We start from the raw sequence: 16,159 nt of genomic DNA, 5'->3' as shown, positions 1-16,159 counted from the left end.
GACGTTGTCATACACTTTTGGTTTGTTTGGACAGCCACATTAAAGGTGTCTTTTCTCAGTATTCTATCCAGTTACTTCAAGCCAAAAGGATCATTCATACCTCTGCATAATTTATAGGCTGTAGAGAGCTACGGAGGAATTTTTATAATCCACTTGAGTGTGACATAACAAAAAAATTTTGCTTGGTGTAGTTAGGACATCTGTAACATCTTTATAAAATAACACATTTTAACACCCATTGCAGGTTCTTGTGTGCTCTGAATGCATTACGATTTATTATTTCACTATATTTTTTTCTCAACAGCAATTTGAGTGAAATAGAAAGTCGACTTCCAAAAGCAAAGCTGATTACTCTGTGCAAAAATGAATATATTCTGAAATGGATGTGTAACTGTGACCACGTGATGTACCAGGCTTTGGTGGAGATTCTCATTCCTGACGTCCTTAGACCTATTCCTAGTAAGCTGAACATATGAAACAGTTTGTAAGGGTTTTAGTGCATGCATGTGTATCATGATGGTGGTTAGTGCCTCACAGGACAGCTTTGGGAACGAGTTTGGAAATTAGGAAAGTACTGTGTATCGTTTATCTTTAATTTTGTTGTGTAGCAAGTTGTCCTGAGAATTGATGTATGCTTTGTATTTTAAAAGTAAGTGAGAATTTTAATGTGGTTGGATGATACAGTTTTCAGGATATGATTTCAGAGGTACTTCTCTGTGTGTTATATTTTCAGATAAAAAATATATGATCATCTTGAGGGTATAGAAGCTCTGCAGAGGGATCTAGACAGGCTTGATTGATGGGCCACAGCCAACTGCATGAGTTTCAATAAAGCCAAATGTCGAGTCCTGCATTTCAGCCAGAACAGCCCCTGACACCTCTACAGGCTTGGGCAGGAGTGGCTGGAGAGCTGCCCAAAAGAGAGGGACCTGGGGGTGCTGACTGACAGCTGAACGTGAACCAACAGTGTGTCCAGGTGGCCAAGAAGGCAAACAGCATCCTGGCCTGCATCAGTAATTGTGCAACCAGCAGGGCCAGGGAGGTGATCTTACCCTTGTACTCAGCCTTGGTGAGGCTGCAGCTCAAGTACTGTGTGCAGTCTTGGGCACCACAGCATGGGAAGGACACTGAGGTGCTGGAGAGGGTGCAGAGAAGGGCAGCCAGGCTCTTATGGGGAAAGGCTGAAGGAGCTGTTCAGCCTGGAGGAGATTGAGGGGAGGCCTTGTGCTCTACAGCTACCTGAGAAGAGGTTGAAGTGAGGTGGGTGTTGGCCTCTTCTCCCTAGTGACTAGTGAGTGATAAGACAAGAGGAAATGTGTTCAAGTTGCACCCGAGGAGGCTCAGATTAGTTATCAGGAAAAATTTCTTCACTGGAAGAATGGTGAAGCATTGGAACAGGTTGCCCAGGGAAGTGGTAGCATCTCTGGCCCTGGAGGTATTAAAAAACCAGGTAGATATGGTGCTTTGTAAAATGATTTAGTGGTTAAGGTGGTGTAGGACTGATGGCTGGATTTGGTGATCTTGAAGGTCCTTTCCGACCATGAAGATCATATGATTCTATGAACCTACAGTTACCAATCATATATGAATAACTGATGCATACTTTATTTGATGTGACTGGTTTTGGGATGATTATCAGACTTATGCCAACACATCATCTGATCCTGGGACAAATTAATCACATGAAACTCGTGTATCTATTTTGTGAAAAGTCTAGTGGTTTTCTGCTCAGAAGTCCATTGACTGATCTACTTTTTGAAGACAGCTACTCTGTTTATTTTTATTTTTAGAAACAGCTAACTGAATGGCATTTTCTACTCAGCTTTGCTGTACTGATGGTCCTTAAAAGTTATGCCTTCGCTGTTAAATACTTGAAATACTATTAGTATTTTCAGTCCTGCTGTTGAAGTAAAATATCTCCAGCCATCACAAAATTGAAATTGTGCTTAATGGTTGACTATGACAATAATAGAGCTGGGTGAAGTAGACAAAATCATCTTCTGTTGGAAAATAGCAGTTCATAGGGAAGTTTGGTCTCTGTGGAAAAAAAGGGACTGTAAATGCTCCATCAAAGGCATGGTTATGATTTTTTTTCCTAAGTAAATTGAACAATAACAACAGCAGCTTCTCAAAATCGGAAAAAATAGAATTTGGAAAGTGCTTGAAGTAGCATGTGGCTTTAAGAAAAGTTTATCCTTGTTTTTTTTGATGTCTGAATTTTCAGTGTTTCTCTTTTAGGGAAGTCTTACTGTGCTACTCTGCTGTGTGATACATGTTACCAGAGTAGAAAAAAAATTATCATAATTGTCTAACGTCTTTGACAATAGAACAGAGCTATTATGTTTTGGAATGCAGTTTTTGCCCCTTCACAAGTGAAAGAATTGACAGTAACACACTTGCCTATGAATTAGTTTTTGTCATAGGTAGCAAATTTATGCTAAATGTATTTCTACTCTGTATTACACAATTCCAGGAAGAAAATCTTTAAAATATTGGAAGGACTGTAAAGCCTTTTTTTAATGAGATCTGAGTTTCAAAGGTTTTCAGCTGAATGCTGAAGCTTTTTAGAAGCTTATCCAAATCAAACTTTCTTTGGTAACTTCCATTACAACACCATTTATTGTGTGTCTAATAACAACTAACTCAGGCCATTTACTTTTAACCATACTCATGATGTGATTTCTTGAAAGGGTTTTCTTGTTTTTTTATGGTAACCAGATGAATTTGAAAGAATACTTTGAGGATGTAGATTCTTAAAGTCTTGGTAATGGCTAGATGTGTTCTAAAGGATTGGAATATTAGAAAAATTCAGTATTTAATATGATATATGCAAATCTTATTAGACATTCATGCTTGTTCTATGTAATACCAATGCCTGATTATCTACTTCAGCTACTTTATTTCTTCAGAACTTAAAATTCCTGTCATTTGCTTCTCTTTCTTCCTAGTTAAAAGCCTTTCCTAAGGCCTGGCTGCTTTTCTGTATTTATTTTTGAAGGAGATCATAATTACAGTGATGCAAATACTTTTGTAATACATAGCTTGAGTGAAAAAGAGTAACTAGTTGATTAAAAGTGAAAAAGTAGTAGTATTTTTCTTAAATATTTAAGTGTCTTCCATGCAATATTTATATTATTTCTTCCACTCTACGTTTCCCAGTTCTATGTGAGTGAATGCGTAGTTAATTAGTAAGTGCATAGAAATAATTTACAAAGCAGCTCCCATGTACATACTTTATAAGATCAAATTGGGTTCACGTAGGAAGCTAAATGTGTAATCAGTTACATAAATTTCTGAACTGGATTCTATGGCTTATCTCTACAAATTTGAAGATGTGTAAAAGATGTAATGAAGAATACTTTTTTTTCTTTAAGTAAATATACTTTTTTATTGAAAAAGGTATCATCAATAATTTGAGTGGAAAAAGCAGTTTCTCAAAGACAAGTTCTATCAGCATAGAATTCAAGTCTATAACCAGAATCCAGCCACTCTTTACTCAGGGTGTTTCTTCTCATATGGAGGTAAAATAGTTTCAAATAAACATGGCCTCCTCTTTCTAGTTTTTTCTTCTTCACTTTTGCAGTTGCATCAATTCCCAATTAGTCTTTAAAAGCCTGTAGTTGTTTTCTTTTTCTGTCTTCCTTTTTCAACTGTTTCAGTGGATGCCATTATGTCAATGAGCAAGTGATAGGTATGGAAAAGTGAGATAAGATTTTTTTTTTTCTAGGTGTAGTTCTTTGGGAAAATCCTTCCTGCCCTCCTCTTTTGAAAAATTTAAAGTGCAGATTACTGCTTCTTGATTTTTTCTCTGAATCTCTATCAGTGACTCAAAAGTGCTGTGGGTGCTGTAGTAGAATGAAAAAATGTGCACAGATTCCACAGCCATTTCAATAATCTCACTTTCTGTGAGCAAAAAAATACTCCTGCATCTTCCTTCTTGATAATATACTTAAGCACTGCCTATTGGATTTTTAGAACTGAAATCAGCAGCACCATGACATGGCTTAAGGTTACTTTGGGCTTATTAAAGGAAACTCCAATAGTTGAAATCTTTTCCAAAGTTTTGCTTTTAAAAAGATGTGCTTAGATGAAACAGAAAACTTGAAGTTTGTAGTGGACATTTCCCTCACAGTAACTGCTTCAGTTATTGATGTTCTTCTATAGTCATGCCCAATACAATACTGCTGGTTATAAAACAAAACTAAAACCCTTGTTGCATAATCTGTATCTGAATTTTGAAACTTGACTGGTTTGTCTTTTAGTAAGCAAAAGCAGTAGACCTGGATGTTGAGTGTGCTGGTATTGAGGATGCAAAACAATTCAAGATGGGTACATTGCTTTAATTTTAATTTTGTTTTTTATTTTCTAACGCACAGGTGCCTTGACCCAAGCCATTCGCAATTTTGCAAAAAGCCTTGAAGGTTGGCTTTCAAATGCCATGAACAATATTCCACAAAGGATGATACAAACCAAGGTAAACAAAACTGTTGCAGTTTTATATTTGCAGTGACAAAGCATAAGGAGAATAGCATCTCAAAGCAGTAGCGTTTTAACTTCAATACTAAATTCAATGTTTAGCATCAAATGTCAATAAGGTAGAGGAAATAACTTAGTTTTGTCAAAAATAATTAAGGAAGACATTGTTTGGTCTGCTTTATGGACATAATGTACATATGGAAGCTCATTAATAACAAATATTATAATGAAGGCAATCAATATTTAAATCAGTATTTTAAAATAAATCAATTTCTTCATAGGTTGCCGCTGTAAGTGCCTTTGCCCAGACTCTGCGAAGATACACATCTCTCAATCACCTGGCTCAAGCAGCTCGTGCTGTACTTCAAAACACTTCTCAAATCAACCAGATGCTCAATGATCTTAACCGTGTTGATTTTGCCAATGTTCAGGTACAGTTTAGCTTTAAATAATAGGCTTTTTATTTTAAAGTGTTGTTTCCTCTGTTATTTTGAACTTTATTTTTCACTGTGATTATTCTATCAAGAAAGTGAAGTGAAAACATCCTGATTGATACATGTAGTGATTCAGTCCAAATGTAACAGCTTAAACTTTAGGAAAGTAAGAGCTCAGCCCCATTATCTGGTTCCATTTCCTGTCCTGAAGTACTCATATCCTTCCAACTTTTATGCAAATGTATAACAAATATATTCCTAGAATGGGTACCATTAATGATGTTTTAGCAGTAACATAAATGGTACCTTAGCTCTCAGTTAGTAGTGCAGTTTCTGAATGTCTCTAGAACTGGTTAAATGCACTGTGTTTCTTTTGGCAGAGACTGCTCCATTATTTCATAAACTAGTATTAGTATACGTTATTGAAGTGCCTGTGCTTAAAATGACAAGATCTCCTGACTAATTGATTAGAACTCATTTACAGTTATCTATAGAATGTGTTTATATTTTCACTAAGCTTAATTTCTCTACATTCTTCCAGTTCTCTGATGAAAAGTATTTTTTTCCTTTTACTGAGCATAGTGAAATGTTCCAGATTAATCATATTTTTATATTTGTCTTTTCCTTGTGAACAAGGACAATGTAACATCAATTGCTATCTATAGTCAGCAAACAGGACAATCCTTGTTCACATACAAAGCTTTCTTTTAGAATGTGATGTACTAGCAATTGTCTTTAGGCTTAACCTCTTCAGAATGAGAGGAACCTTGCACACTTGCTACTTCTTTTGTTACTTTAGCCCCCCATTTAACTGTTCTTCCTGATTGCCCTGCCTATAGTCCCAGAAAAAAGTTTCAAGTCCCAAGTGTTTCAGTAGAAAAATGATAAATGAGGAAAGTAGAATACTTTCTTGAAATGGATGTGGTAAACAGCAACTTACTTGTATAATTTCCATTGCTTGTTCTAGTTTCTTTATTTGATATCTGCTCTTATATGCCTTTCTTGCTCTTTTGCTTTCAACAAGATTAAGATAAAACTGCTTCTTATTTTGTCTAGTAAGTGGGTTTTGAACTTTTCATCCATTGAATTGCTTAATCTTTGAGAAAAAATTACATTCTGTGCTTTGGCTTATGTCTTGTTAATTCAAGAGTTGCCATGTCCTGTAACAGGAGCAGGCTTCCTGGGTGTGCCAGTGTGATGACAACATGGTTCAGAGACTAGAAACAGATTTCAAGATGACTCTTCAACAGCAGAGCACTCTGGAGCAGTGGGCTGCCTGGCTTGATAATGTTATGATGCAAGCTTTGAAACCATATGAAGGAAGACCCAGCTTTCCTAAAGCAGCACGGCAGTTTCTCTTAAAATGGTCTTTCTACAGGTAAGCTTTCTAAAACATTCTAAATGTCCTACTATTTGCTGAATTGCTTACTAAAGTAACATTGATAGATGTAGTATCAGACAGAGGCTTGCTCATCTATCTCTTCCCAGAATCATTGTTCTTGACCTGGAACTCCTGGCTACTTGTAAATTGCTAGGGACTCAAATGTTCCTCATTTATTGTTTTAAAGGACAGGTGCAAATTAATGTAGGTGGAATTTTGTCATGAGTTATAAACATAGTATGAGTTTTTTGATTGAAAACCCACACAATTACTAAGCCATGATTTTAAATATTATTTATTAAAACACTGTGTTTCTATGTGTTTCTATGTTTATTATACATGGAAGAAAAAACTGTTTTTAATGTGAAAAAAAGAACATTAGGACAAGGATTCCATGTTAGCTTCTTATTAAAACAGTTACCTAAGTAAATCTCATTCTTTGAAAATTGCTGTAGTAACTACTTGTTAAAGATACCGGTATTTATTAATATAATAAGTACTCTCATGGCCATCTTTTTGTAATTTTAAGTTTCAGAGTTTTAACATCACAGAATTAAAACTTTTGTACCGGGTAGGTAAATGCAAGAGACAATATTTAAACATTGTTTGAAATAGAATAGTTTTCATACAAATCTCATCGTTTATGTTGTCTTTCAAGTTAGGTTTGACACATGCTCAGGAATTAGTAGCTATCAGATATCAAAGCAAGCAAAAACAGGAAACAACACGACCTGGTTATTTCCTATGTAATGTGGTGTCTAACAATACCTTCGGAAAAAGGAGAAAAGGAAATTACTCCTTTCCTGGACATCTCTTTCTGAAAACACCATAACTTAAGACCTTATTTTTGGATAATGTTACTTTTGAGAATATTGTTCTTGAGTTGAAATGTCTACATGGAGGTGTTAAAATGACCATGACAGAAGTGTATGTATTTTTTTCTCTTTTTGAACAGCTCAATGGTGATTCGAGATTTAACCCTGCGTAGTGCTGCAAGCTTTGGCTCCTTTCACCTGATCCGCCTGCTCTATGATGAATACATGTTTTACCTGGTAGAACATCGTGTTGCTCAGGCAACAGGAGAGACACCTATTGCAGTTATGGGAGAGGTAAGACAGTGTGTTAGACACAAAACTGATAGATTTAATGATGAAGTTTGGTATCTGTCTCCGCAAATTTTTTAAACATTTATGTGGAGCTGTAGGACGTTCTGCGATATATCAGTAGGTTGGGTTACAAATGCTTACATCAGTTTCAGTCTTAGTTGGTTTATTTTCAGAGTACTAAAATCATACTGAATTCAAACAACATATTATTTCCAAATAAACTTGTTCCTTTACAAATCTGCTTACAGATTTATGCGCACAGTTTGAAAACTGTTGTTGAACCTAGAAAAAATGTTTTTCCAATTTTTCACAACTGAGTATTTTATGTGAAAATAAAAGAAGAACAGAGTACCAGGAGAGTGTTCCCTACATGGATCTGTTTACATGTATTTGCACAAATGTTCCCTTGCAAATGTTAATACAAGTAAGGTGATACCCCCATTGACTTCAGAGGGATTGCTCATGTGCAGAATTTTGATTTGTACAGCATATAATAAAACTCTTAAGTACACATTTGCGGAAGATTATGTCTATATATCTTATTGTTTATTTTGCAGTTTGGTGATTTGAATGCTGTGTCACCTGGAAATATGGATAAAGGTAACCATTTTAATCTCTCCAGGATATAACTCCATACAGAGCTAGTGTGTCTCCATGAGCAAAATAGGTCCTTGTGTTTTAAAAATTAAGTCAATAATAATTTAGAACTGTATTATACTTTAAAGTGCATATATATATTTTATATAGATATGCTAATATAGCAAATGGATACAATAAGCTGTGTAATATACAGCATATAATAATGACTAGAATACTGTAGGCTTGTTTTAAAATAAGTATATTTTAAATATGTTTAATATTGACACGATAAATATTCTGATTTTCATGCAGATTTTAGTTGGATAGGACAGAGAAGTGTAACAGCTGTGGAAAGAAATACAGGAGTATGCTGATACATGTTTATCTGTAGTAATGTTTTGCTAAGTGAAGAAGGCAGAATTGCTTGCCAGTAGTTGTCAGGTGACTTATCAGTGAAGAGGACCAAAAGAAATTAGCTCCTTGTAATTTCTTCATGGCTTTTTTTGTCATACAGCCTTATACTCACTAGTTGGGTGAGCATGAGAATGTCTGTCAAAATTCAGGGTCAGTCAACCCAAATCTCTTCATCTCAGTTTCGCTGTCTGTAACCAAGAGCATCTTATTGATAAGAGGCATTTTGCAATGTGAAGTTAGCATTGTTTGGTAGAAATTGGGTTTGAGATTGCAATTGGTTTTATGCACATAGTGTATTTGTATTTGTAATTCAAGTGATCAAACCAAAGAGTCTGTTTACTTAGTTGAGAGAATAATTTACTTTTTCCATTAAATTTTCAATGTTCAGATTGTGCTTTAACAAATTGCTAGTCTTTTGTTTCAATTATTATTCGCAAAAGAAAGGTCCATGGTTTGGAATTTTCTCCCCTCATGCTAGTTTCCTGGTGGTTTGTTTGTGCAGATGATGGCAGTGAAGTTGAAAGCGAAATAGATGAAGAGTTGGATGAAAATGGAGAGCCACAAGCCAAGAGGGAGAAAACGGAGCTGAACCAGGCGTTCCAGGTGGGCTGCATGCAGCCAGTGCTTGAGAGTGGAGTACAGCAGAACCTCCTGAACCCAATTCATAATGAGCACATTGTTGCAACTACTCAGACTATAAGACAATGCAGTGCTACTGGAAATACATACACTGCAGTCTAATGTGAAACCTCCCCCTCCCAACAGACACCCCAATCCATTAGCCCTTTGGGTTAGGATGGAAAAAAAAATAACAAAGAGAATAAGTTCGACTGTTGTCAAATTTTAGCTGTGCTGAACGTTATTTTATTGGAGTCATTAAATGGAATGGGTGTATGTATTTTGCCAGGTCTGTTTAAAAAAAAACAATTTTTTTTGGTAAACAGAATCATTTTACATTGGCCGCTTAATAGAAATAGTTTTGTTAGTATCAAATGCGAGGAAGATTTTTGCAAAGCTTAATGTTAATGTTTTTGTCCTCTTATAATAATTTAAAATTTTTCATAGTTTTTTAAAAATATTTTAATGTTAATTATTAGTTAAGATGATGATTTCATGTACATAGGTTTTTAATTAGATGCACTTCTGTGAAATATCAAAAGAACTATTTTCTTTGATTTACACTGGAGGCATACTTATTTGACAGCAGATGTATCAAATTTGTTATAAAAGGTGCTTTTCATTGGACAACTAGAAGACACTATTTTGATAAAATTGTGAGCATTCAGGGGGATTTTTTTGTAATAATGCTGGAGGGTTGAGAAGATCTTGTTTCTGTGAGAAAGAAACAAGCTTAAATGACAGAATTGTAACAGAATGTGGTGATGTGTACATCATAAGTGTAACTAATTATCTGACCATTGTGCAAACAATGCAAGCTTCCTTTAAAATCAACAGTCCAGAGATTATTTGCATACCAGTTTCTCTGTTTTGAAGACTACTGATTCTATATGTTGGGCCACTGAACAGGTGCTTCTAGCTGTTAAGTGGTACCGTAGTTGTTAGAGACCGAAGCTAAAAAATAAGTTACTTGATTATTATTATTAATTTTAAGTGTACGTGCTACTTATGCTGAACTGGACATACAGAAAAACATTCCATTTGGAAGACTTTCGTCTGTTCCAGGTCTTTTCCTACTAGTGGTTCAATCTGCTGCTCTTAGAAAAGATGATTTATAGAACGCAAGGAATGTAGCAACCTGCATAATTTTCCTTTCAGAAATATTTCCTTGTTGTTAAAATGGATTTAAATTTTTACAAAAAATTAGATAAGGCAGTGTAACTGGCACACCTCACTTGTACTTATTCCCAATTGTGTAGAATTTGAATAGGTGGCTAGATGGACCATTGCCATTTAAGAATGTACATCAGGGATCATTGTACCTCGGCTATTACATGGTGCCTTAAACAGAACTGAAGCTAAGACTTAGTACTTTTTGTTATTCTTAACTCTTAAATTAATTCAACAAGGTGTGCCTGTCATTTTCAAATTCCCTAAGAAATAAGGACAGGTTACATAGCCTTCAAAAGGATACAAGGATTTTTTTATTATTAAATGATTTTAATATCCCTCTTAGAATGACAATAAACCTATTTTTTCTCACTTTTAGCTGGATTTCACTTTATTACAAATAAAATTTGCTTGGGAGTTTGGAAAGCAAAACTAGCTTTAATGCCAACTTCAAATGTCAAAATAGATTGACCATTGTCCCAGGCATGATTATATATTTTCTAAACCCTTCTCTACTTTTAATTTTAAAAACTAAAAAGAAATAATGGAGCAGGTACATAATGCAGTGCATGTTTTCAGTTTCTATATTTTGTGGGGTATTAGCCAGATATTGCATTTTAACAGTTAAATAATTAGATTTTATAGAAACCATTCTAATTGACATTAAACTACTCAAATTTTTGTTCTTAAACATTTCATTATGCAGACACATGAATTTGCTACACTAAAATAGTGGAATCAAATAAGCAAAAAAGCCAAATAGTGAAGGAGAGCACAAGAAGATCAACTTTATAGAAAAGACTGTAAGAAAAATAGGCCTTCTTTTATTTTGGTTTATCTAGTGTGTCGAAAGTGACTTTAAGGTGATGAATACCAAATGGGAGAAGAGCATGTAAAGTGAACAAGTTTGTTGCTAGAATTTACATGTGCTCCAAATGCAGCTGCACATCCACTAAAATGTTCTAACATTATTGGTATACAACATTAAGTTTTAATACCTTTGCTGAAATGGGAGGAGAACCCATCCTGTTCATTCTTTGTAGGCATAGTTCCTGCTGCTGTGTCAGTAGATGGCTTTTGCCTCAGTAAAAAATGAAACTGAGGTTTATATTCATTGTTTCTAAACTGATAAATGCACTGAGTCTCATTATAGATTTTGTTCTCACTTATATTGCTCAGTATGTCCTGATTTTTCTTTGGAAATCAGCACATCTGTACCCTTCACCAAAAATGCTAAAACTAAGCTGTGATAAATATTTGCTCCCCTTCATTGTGCATTATAAGATGTTTACAAGTAAAATAAACTAAAATAATTCAGCAATTTTTTTTCAACTTTTTTTTAATACTGTAGTACTTATTTCAGTTTTTGTGTTGACAGAACTATAATGGTTTCTTATTACTGTCCTTTCTTGGTTTAATGTTGGACTTGTTGTTGCTGAGAAGAGAGTACGATTGTAAGTAAATCTAGACTGCTAAAAGAGGTGGGACCTGAGTATAATTATTTAGCTCCCCACTCCACTCAGTTGTTCACTGTTCATGAAGTGCGAAAGAAATCTGAAAAAACACTCTGTATACAAAAATGGAATGTATTTCATAGCTCCTAAAAACCAGTTATCAAAACAAATTTGAACTGTCCTGGTTTGAAAAAACTGAATGGAGTCTGTATTCCTATGTTTAAATTCTAAACATTTTACCATATTTTTTTTTTTTAGAAGAACTGTGATACTGTAAGGTGCATTGTATACTTAGAGGTTTGGGGGTCTTCTGTTTTGTTTTCACATCTACTGAAATTTTAATCAAACACATAGATAAAACATTTTGCACACTCTTGCTAGTTAATACTTGGGTTTTAGTAATCATTAAACTACAGAGATACGAATACCTCAGTCCATATTCTATAATGTGTAGCGTGCAGTTGCATTGCCACACCAGCTCTGAAATCTGTTGTTAGTGCTCTAGCATGTATCCACAGAGCAGAAGAGTTGATACGGTTTGTGTGTTTCATCTGATCTTGACATGGAATCCAAAATCATTATTTTAGAGATATGTCCCATACTAGCACAATGAATAGTGAACCGTGTGGGGGAATGGGTGCTGTTGAACTACTTTTTCAAAACACAGGGCCCAATTTTCAAAAGTTTTTTATTTTATAAAACTTGGTACATTTTCATCTTTCTCATGTAAATCAGTTTTAAAGATTTTTATTTCTTTTGTTTTGAATTATTATTTCTGTGTTTTGCTCTTGTACTGTAGCATGCTCTAAGCACCTTTTTAAAAAAGTTCCATAAAAATTTGGAAAAGAGATTTTAAATTACTCTCCTATGAAATGATTACTGCCTTTAGTTCACAAATAAGAAAAAAGATAATGTTCAGTCATTCAGGAATGCGTAGATCTATATAAAAATTTAATTTAATGTGAGGTATTTTTAGATATACAAACCACTTCTTTTGTTCACCTTGTTTTCTCTAGGAGAGATGTTCTGGTATCTTTCTCATTCTCAATTAACATCTGCATTGAAAAAAATATTATTAGAGACGCGCTGCAATCCAGTTTAATTCAGAATATTTTTACAAAATAAAAACAACCATTAATAGCCATAAAAGTCCTGATGAAATACAGATTTATTAGTAATATAAGTGATACTTAGAAACAACAATAATTTCAGAGTTCAGAGCATTCGTTTGAGCGAGCAGTATGAATTTCTGAAAATTGGGCCCTGGTCTCTCTAACAGGACACCCTCACTGTATATGGTTTAAAAAGAATCAATAAATGGAATTCTAGTATCTCTGCTAATTTGTTTGGTGATTTAAGACAAACAAACAATAAAAACTGGAATAGAAGCATAAACACACAGTGCTTAGTTCTAGTATTAGAAAATTAATTTGATAGAATGCCTTGCATTAACCCTTTGAGCATTGTAAGTAACATGATGGGAACTAAGCTTTTTAGATAATTTAATTAGTCCATTGAGCATATACTTTGAAATAGCTGATAGTGTTCCAGATTATTTTATTATTATTATTTCTAAACTAAATACTTGCATACTATACAGGAATTACTTGTTATAGGAGGCTCAATAGCTGTAGGCAAACTGTTTACTGCCATTTGTGCTGTCTAATAAAAGCAGTACTTCAGCTCCCTTGTTTTCATAATTGCATAAATATATAAAGAAAAACAAGCATGCGTTTCTACAGATACGCAGCTGACTACTTTTTGATAACCTTAGAAGATAAAGGTTTAGAAAATGTATCCAGACTGTTTTGAAGATCTCCTGAAGTCGGTTAATATTGGAATATTCTGACACTGTAAAAGAGAATCCTTAAGATTCTTAGTGAATCTTTAAGGCTTAGTGAAGAAAAATAAATTTTGCATGATATTTAGCGTGTTTGCATCAAAATGCTTGGCAGTGATTTTGACAAACAAGATCAAAAAGTGCACAATTGTACTGATTTTAAAACTCAGTCACTGCAACAATGACGAGCTAAAAAATAAAGGTATTTTATTCATCTTCATCTACAGGGGTACAGTTTAGATAGCCATCATTGAATGTCAAAATTTTAAAAGCAGCCTAGAAATTGCACAAGCCTTTTGCCATTTTAAAAAGCCCTTTGTTACTACAAATACTGCTTACCAGAACAAGGGAACAAGCATAGTAGCAAGTAGAGATTCTTTTAACTTACAAATAGACATGCCACCTTACTAAGTGATAGTACATTTTCTACTCATTTCTTGCATTATCAGTCAGTTAGTAAATAAGTGCAGCTGTACTTACTTAAGTCTAGCTGAGGACAAAAAAAAAAAAGGGGGTCTTATTTTAAGTTATTTAATGGGATTACGTCAGTAGTATAGTGCAAGTAAGTTGTAAACATTTTTAGTCAGTTAACGCAAATTAATGCATAATTAATTAATTAAATGCAATACTCAAAGGGTTTTAATTTAACAACTTTTTAAATTCATAATTTACTGTAAATGCTTCTGAGTTTGCATGCCTTGATCATTGCTGCTAGTGATTTTATGTGCCAGTAGACCTGAGTTTAATTTACTAGTTTAACTAAGAAACAGTAAAAGCCACTTACGAAGTGACTGCCTAGTGTTTGTTTGGAAATATGCCTTAGTTTGAAAATGGTTATTTTAACTCCTGTTTTATTCTGATTTTTTCCCTTTTGCTGTTGAAAAAAATAAATCAGCATTGTGGGATTGGAAGCCCTGAGTAGTTAAATATTTGGTAGGCATTGTTTGTTTAGATTGCTCATTAAGGCAGAAATTCACTGTAAAGAAAAGAAGGCCCAGAACAAGCCTATAAGCATCAAATGAGCCTCACTTAAATCTAAATCAGGAAAATGTTCTTTGTATGTTCTTAAGCACTGTCTTGATTATGGTGCAGACATCTTGCAGAAGTTTGTAGTTCTGGATGAACTTTACTCTGAAATAGTAAATGTCTTTGTCTGAGGAATTTAGACTTCAGAGGAACAACCTCACATGGATTGGTGTTTACCAGGAACTCAGTTCAATTCTTTTTGAACCACTAATACCAGCAAGATATTTTTACACAAAAAAATACTTAAAGAGTTCCCCAAGTAATCTCTCTTTCAACACAATAATAAACTGAATGCCTTGTATTTAAACATTAAATATCCATCTTAAAGTAACACAATTAATCAATTTAAAGTATTCTAGAAAAATATCACTTTGTACCAAAGCAAGTTGCCCATCTCCACTCATCTTTACTGAAAATTTGGACTTACAGATAATAACCAATGAGGCTGTAAAAGAAACTTTGAGTGCCTTTCAAAAACTTGGAAAATTGTGCCTGAGGTGGTAAACTTTAATTAGGTTAATTCTAGAGCTACCAATCAGTAATTTTATCATCACTCAGGGCTTTCTTACCTTCTAGGAAACTTCCTTTGTTGCATTTATTTTATAATGTTGGGTTTTTTTTAAGTGCCATCATTTAAATTTCACTTAGTAAGTGGCAGATTACATTATTCAGTCCCACAGCACAGAAACACCATAACACTAGGTCACATTCAAACTTTTATTTTCCAGTTGACTGAATATATTATGTAAATGCGGTAAGCAACTTTTTGTAGATTGTATGTGTGAGATAATGTAATGTTCTTTTCCAGTTTTTGGACTACAGTTGAATATACTTTTTAATTATTTAAAGAAGACATCTTTACAGAATAACGTGATGGTTTTTTTGTATAATGTATTTGATTTTGTAAATACGTATTTCCTGATGTGATTTTTGTGAGAAATGCTAAATCTTTTAGTATATCATGTCCTCTCAAAACTGGCAGGAGCTAAATAATAGTTTGTGGGCAATTTGTATCGTGTACTGTACAATAACTGGGGAACTTTTATAATTATAAAAATATATATTAACTTTTAGTGTGTTGTTTAAAAAAATGACTGGAACATACTAAAGACAGTAGGATTTTTCTGAATATTTCAGACTTGAACTCAGGCTAGCTTTCTTGTGTTTTTCAAAACAAAATTGTGTCTTGTCTTTTAAAATCAATAAATTTGTTTTCTTGTTACAAACCTACCTGAATTGCTTCAGTTTTTATATAGGCAGATATTTTGGCTTGTGGTATGACTGACTTTAAGAGAAAAGTTATTTCAACTTGGTACCTTTTAAATAAAACCTCAATTTTTTTATTTAGCAACAGAACTAACTATTGAGTGGATCTCAGACTGCAAAAGAAACTTATATTTTGAAGTGTCAGTTCAGCTAAGAAGCTATCAATACAGACAGTAATAGAGTTTTTAATTTCAGTACATTGACAATAATTACCCATTACTGCTTTAAGTAGTTAACAGCTGTCAGTGAGGGGGCATGCAGACTTTTGCCTCCAGGAATTAGTCATATTTGTTCATTGCCAGCAGAACCTACTTGTGCAAGTTTCGCTCTAAATATTCTGTGATATGGTAATGCATTGGATGTTTAGGCATTTCCACAAAAAGACAAGGGCCTAA

The 16,159-nt window shown here is 34.1% G+C and overlaps 1 protein-coding gene across 5 annotated transcripts in view; it reads left to right on the top strand.

Annotated features, from left to right (window-relative positions):
* RFX3 (regulatory factor X3) overlaps positions 1 to 15,728 on the top strand; it is a 108,964-nt gene extending 93,236 nt beyond the window's left edge. For all 5 annotated transcript variants that reach the window (XM_071731369.1, XM_071731364.1, XM_071731365.1 and 2 more), the window contains 7 exons: positions 305 to 459; positions 4,377 to 4,474; positions 4,758 to 4,907; positions 6,080 to 6,288; positions 7,247 to 7,400; positions 7,955 to 7,997; positions 8,893 to 15,728. In XM_071731369.1, coding sequence (XP_071587470.1) covers positions 305 to 459; positions 4,377 to 4,474; positions 4,758 to 4,907; positions 6,080 to 6,288; positions 7,247 to 7,400; positions 7,955 to 7,997; positions 8,893 to 9,131 — 1,048 coding nt within the window. In that variant the 3' untranslated portion in view covers positions 9,132 to 15,728. The remainder of the gene's footprint in view (positions 1 to 304; positions 460 to 4,376; positions 4,475 to 4,757; positions 4,908 to 6,079; positions 6,289 to 7,246; positions 7,401 to 7,954; positions 7,998 to 8,892) is intronic.
* The last annotated feature ends 431 nt before the right edge of the window (positions 15,729 to 16,159 follow it).

The sequence above is a fragment of the Heliangelus exortis genome, chromosome Z (assembly GCF_036169615.1).
Source record: "Heliangelus exortis chromosome Z, bHelExo1.hap1, whole genome shotgun sequence".
NCBI classification, from domain to species: domain Eukaryota; kingdom Metazoa; phylum Chordata; class Aves; order Apodiformes; family Trochilidae; genus Heliangelus; species Heliangelus exortis.
This window is presented reverse-complemented; position numbering and strand designations above follow the sequence as displayed.